General features: G+C 37.8%; 1 protein-coding gene across 1 annotated transcript; it reads left to right on the forward strand.

The window, feature by feature from the left end:
* The first annotated feature begins 3,691 nt into the window (after positions 1–3,691).
* LOC148916750 (uncharacterized) lies at positions 3,692–4,392 on the forward strand. Its single transcript, XM_089051765.1, has 2 exons — positions 3,692–4,025; positions 4,349–4,392. The coding sequence occupies exons 1-2, from the start codon at positions 3,692–3,694 to the stop codon at positions 4,390–4,392; spliced, it is 378 nt and encodes a 125-aa protein (XP_088907891.1).
* The last annotated feature ends 228 nt before the right edge of the window (positions 4,393–4,620 follow it).

The following is a 4,620-nucleotide window of genomic DNA, read 5'->3' on the forward strand; positions in this document are numbered from 1 at the left end:
TTCAAAACCCTTTCTCACCTCTGTGTCATCTACCTCTGAAACTACCTCTCTTAGATCTCAGCTTGCTGCCAAGGAGAAACATATTCAGCATCTTTTAAGCCTTATTCCATCCTCTTCGACTCCTGCTGCTTCTGAAGTAGGTACTCATCGGCTCTTGCCACTGAGGACTCGATCTTCTGTTGATTGATGAGTTTGCTGGTTCTCTTGTTTTTAGCTACTGATTATATTATAGGCGTGTCCTAGATAGGGAGTATTTTTGGACAGGTTGGGTGGTATATTTTTGTAATCACACTGTGGGGATCTTTCTTTTTGCTTGGGTAGTTTGTGCAACTTGATAGGGGGAGTTGCTTTGTATTGTTTTGGACAAGTGATGTTTGCTTCGTAATTAACCTATGCTAGGTGCTTTTCACTTTGTTCAAATCAGATTATCTGCTTTGTGTTTAATCCCACTGTGTGCTGATTCTCTTTCTTTGCCTTTTTGCACTTTCCTTATCAAAAAAGGGGAGAACAATCTCAACCCCCCAATATTGCATATTGTTTCAAAATTCTGTGATATAATATGCTTGTTTTTTGTGCCTAGGAGTTTGATTGTTCTTGCAGGTACTTTCATTCATCATCTCTATGAGATTGGGTAAGGGTTGAGTGATTTTAGAGAGCGTGTTGTCAAGGAAAGCCAAAAAGGGGGAGATTGTAAATGTATGGATTTTGTAATTTTCTTTGGGCTTCCCCAGACAACTTTGTAACAGGATTTTTATTGTTTTTTATCAAGCCCAAGTTTAGATTAAGAATAGCTTCTCTAGGTGTTCTTAGCTAACAACTATCCTATAGAGGTTCAAGCAAATTGACAAAGGTAAATTGTGCATTGCATAACATTGCATAAAACTGTTTTCATAAAATGATGACTAATCATCTGTTTCTTGTATGACTAGTCATCCTTGCTAGGATTTCCAGCTGGATAACCAACTTTTTTATCCTATTCTCCTTTCTCTCTCTGCTGCCATGTGTCATTCTGACCTAAGGGGATTTTTGTGTGTAAATGCCAAAGAATTCCTCTTTTGGCTGCCGTCTCTTTTGTGTGGAAGTTTTGGAAAGTTTTGCTTGCCATCTTTCTCTTCTTCTTCCTCAAGAGAGAACAATTTTTTCATCTATGAGTTTTTCCAAATTGATTTCTTTTTGAAAAACTGCATTTGAAATACGAATTTGCATCTAGCTATTTAAAACTCTCTCTCATTTATATTTAGGTCAGATTCAAGACTGATTTCTTCAAGAGTATGGTTTCTTGAAGAAATTGGTCATTCTCCTTCGAATCCAAATTTTGGTTTCTGTCCGAGTTAGAGCTTGCAAGCTAGTGCCATGGGATGAACCAGCTGGAGAAGGAGCTGCCATTGCCATGAAGAACTGAGCTTCAAGTTTTGCTAAGTTGGAGAAGAGGATTGCACAAAGAAGGTATAGCTCATCTTCCTAAATAGATCTAGGTTTTTCTTGAGCTTGCTTATTTTCCTTTGTAAGAATCTTTTTCTACTTAGTGGATTGCCTGGTCGGTTGATGACCCCCAGTTTTTCCCAATGGTGGGTTTCTGAGTGAACAATTTCTGATTTGCATCTCTGAAATTTTTCTGGGTTTGTGTTCTTGGTGGTTGACTAGTCATTGTATGAATTCTGTGTTTGTGTTCTTTGTAGTTGACTAGTCATCTTTATCTGATGTTTGGTGTTTACTTGATTATGATGATTTCACACACTTTCACCATAGTTGTTGCTAGCACAGGGGATGCCTAGATTGATGAGTCCTTTTGAGTCCCTAGGTTGTCACTAGTAATCTTCTAGGGTTGCAGATACATTGTGGCATGCTCTTGTGTGTATTCTTGATTGTGGTTGTTCATGACTAGCAGTTGACTAGTCATAAGTGTTTTTGGTCAAGGTCAAGTGTGTGAAGGTTGTTGCGTCTTGTTTGTGTCGTAAAATTTACCCCTCGTCACCTATGTACCAATTTCACTAATTTCAAAAATGTTAGTTTTTGTAAAAAATTTCAAATATAGCAGAAAACTCACCTAAATAGACACAAATACCCTCAAATTTAAACCCACATAAACCTAAAAAAGAAAACCCTATTGGATTGGGAATCTTTGTACGTAGAGTTCATCGCAAACGTTTGCTATTGTAGTCAAACGGTGAGTGCAGTTCTTCCTTGGTTCTTTGTTCAATTTCTTCTTCGTTTCTTTGTTTATTCTTCATCTATATTTATAAAATTTCAATTCTGGTTTTGCTTACTTAACTCTTGAGCCCTATCCAAAGTGCTATGATTTAATATTGTCAATTCACTTTGAGCCTACGTCAAAGGTTAGTGCAGATAGGCTTGGAAAATTATTAAGTCTGGTAATATGATGATTCTGACATATGTGTAGCAGAAGATGTAATCACATGCTGATGTTATTAGTTCATCAGTATGGACCTTCGACTAACTTGGATGTGTGTAAGGTTTATTTGGTATCCATTAAGTTTTGTAATTTTTTCTGTTTCATTTTTTAGTGAGAGAAGGAAATTATACTTGTGCATTCATTCAATCATTTTCTAAATTTTTGGTTCTAAATACTTTTTTTTTTTTGGCCAAATAAATACATACATTTTATTTGGAGACAAATGGGAGAGAAGAAGATGAGAAGAAGAAGAAAAGAGACATGCAGACGGAAGAAGAAGAAAAGGGAAAGAGAGATGGAGAGAAGAAGAAAGAAAAAGAGAGGAGTGATGTTGGAAACAAACGGAAGAAGAAAGAAAAAAGATATGAAACAGAAATAGAGTGGTGATTGGAAAAGTGTTTGAAGGAAATATTCCAAAGTTTTATTTAATAAGGTTTTTTTATAGGTTTATGTGGGTTTTAAATTTGATGAGATTTGTGTCTATTTAGATGAGTTTTTTGCTATATTTGAAATTTTTTATAAAAACTGACATTTTTGAAATTAAGGATCAAGTTTTGGCTATTTTTGTTAAAGGAAAGAATCAAGTCATATTTGATATGCCCATATTATAGGGTCGTTGATTGATTCCTTGTATATATGTCATTCAATTGTTTTATTTCCTTCCTAGAATAAGACTCTCTCAGTTTGTATAAAGCTGTAGCTATATTGTATATTCATTAATAATAATATACAGATATCTTCTCTACCAAACTGTTTTCTTCATTCACCATTTTTACAGATGCGAAACACTCTATTTGGCAAAGATGCAACGACATGGTATTGTCGTGGATCTTGAATTCAGTTCATCCGGACATTGCAGGCAGCGTGATTTATGCCGAAACAGCGGCTGAAGTTTGGAATAACCTTAAAGAGAGGTTTTCGCAAGGCAATGATTCTAGAATTTACCAAATCCAACAATAAATTTTTGAACATCGATAGGGACATCAATCTGTCTCGGCTTATTACACCAAGATGAAGGCACTTTGGGACGAGTTGTCTTCCTACCATGACATTTTATCATGCACGTGTGGAGGATTGAAGGAAGTTGCTGCACAACAAGAGAAAGAAAGAGTTATGCAGTTTCTTATGGGACTAAATGAGACTTACACCGTTGTCCGGGGACAGATTTTGATGATGCAACCCCTTCCCTATACACGCAAGGTCCATGCCTTGATACTCTAGCAAGAATGACAGGTTGAAGTAGCTGCACGACATGACAGCAATACCAGTCATCATGCGATGAAGGTTGCTCAACCCAGCCGTTCACCTGCAGCTCAAGGGAATCTGACTCCCTTAAAGTGTAGTTACTATGACCAAGAACGACACAGCGTCGATCGCTGTTATTTTCTCCATGATTTTCCCTTGGGCCATAAGCTACATGGCAAAAATGTGAAGCCACCCAACCGAAGGAAATCAGCTGCACATAATACTCAAGCAAGCTCTATGGAGTCAACTCAGGCACCAACTACCACTCCTAATGAGAAGGCCACATTCACCATCGACAAATACACTAAACTTATGGCGCTGCTTCAAAAAGAGAATGGTAATACACCACCTTTTGCTAATGCCACAGGTATTGTTACCCCCACATGCTATAACACAGTACATGCATCTCACTCTAATCTGTATTGGATAGTAGACAGTGGGGCAACATATCACATGTCCCATTCCTTGGCCTCAAATCACATGACTCCGTCACAAAATGACTTTGTTGAATTACCTGATGGTGGGCATGCTGAAATCACATCGGTTGGTTCTGTTCAATTGACCAAGGATTTAGTTCTTGATGGTGTTCTACATGTACCAAAATTCCGAGTCAATCTTTTGTCTGTTAGCAAACTCACTCAAGCTTTGGAATGCATAGTGACATTCTTCCCTAATTTTTGTATTGTGCAGGACGTGGCTACAAAGAGGATGATTGGCCTGGGCAAGCAACATAAAGGGCTCTACTACATCACCCGCCAACAGAACCCACACCTAGTACACCATGTCAACCGCCATTCCAGCCTCTGGCACCAACGTCTTGAACACCCATCTGCTGCCCTTCTCCAAGCTCTATCCAAAAGCATCTCTGAAGTTGTTTTTTATTTTTCCAATAATTGTGATGTCTGTCCCTTAGCCAAACAAACTCGTTTACCTTTTTCTTCTAGTTTGATTAAATCCGTAGC

Source organism: Prunus mume, linkage group LG5 (genome assembly GCF_029339155.1).
Source record: "Prunus mume cultivar Tortuosa linkage group LG5, ASM2933915v1, whole genome shotgun sequence".
Taxonomy (NCBI): domain Eukaryota; kingdom Viridiplantae; phylum Streptophyta; class Magnoliopsida; order Rosales; family Rosaceae; genus Prunus; species Prunus mume.

Bases quoted from the DNA above. Each gene is read 5' to 3' on its own strand.
- LOC148916750 (XM_089051765.1), top strand. From the start codon at position 3,692: ATGAAGGTTGCTCAACCCAGCCGTTCACCTGCAGCTCAAGGGAATCTG. The intron at 4,026-4,348 runs GTATTGTTACCC...TGTATTGTGCAG, and splicing joins ACCTTTTGCTAATGCCACAG to GACGTGGCTACAAAGAGGAT.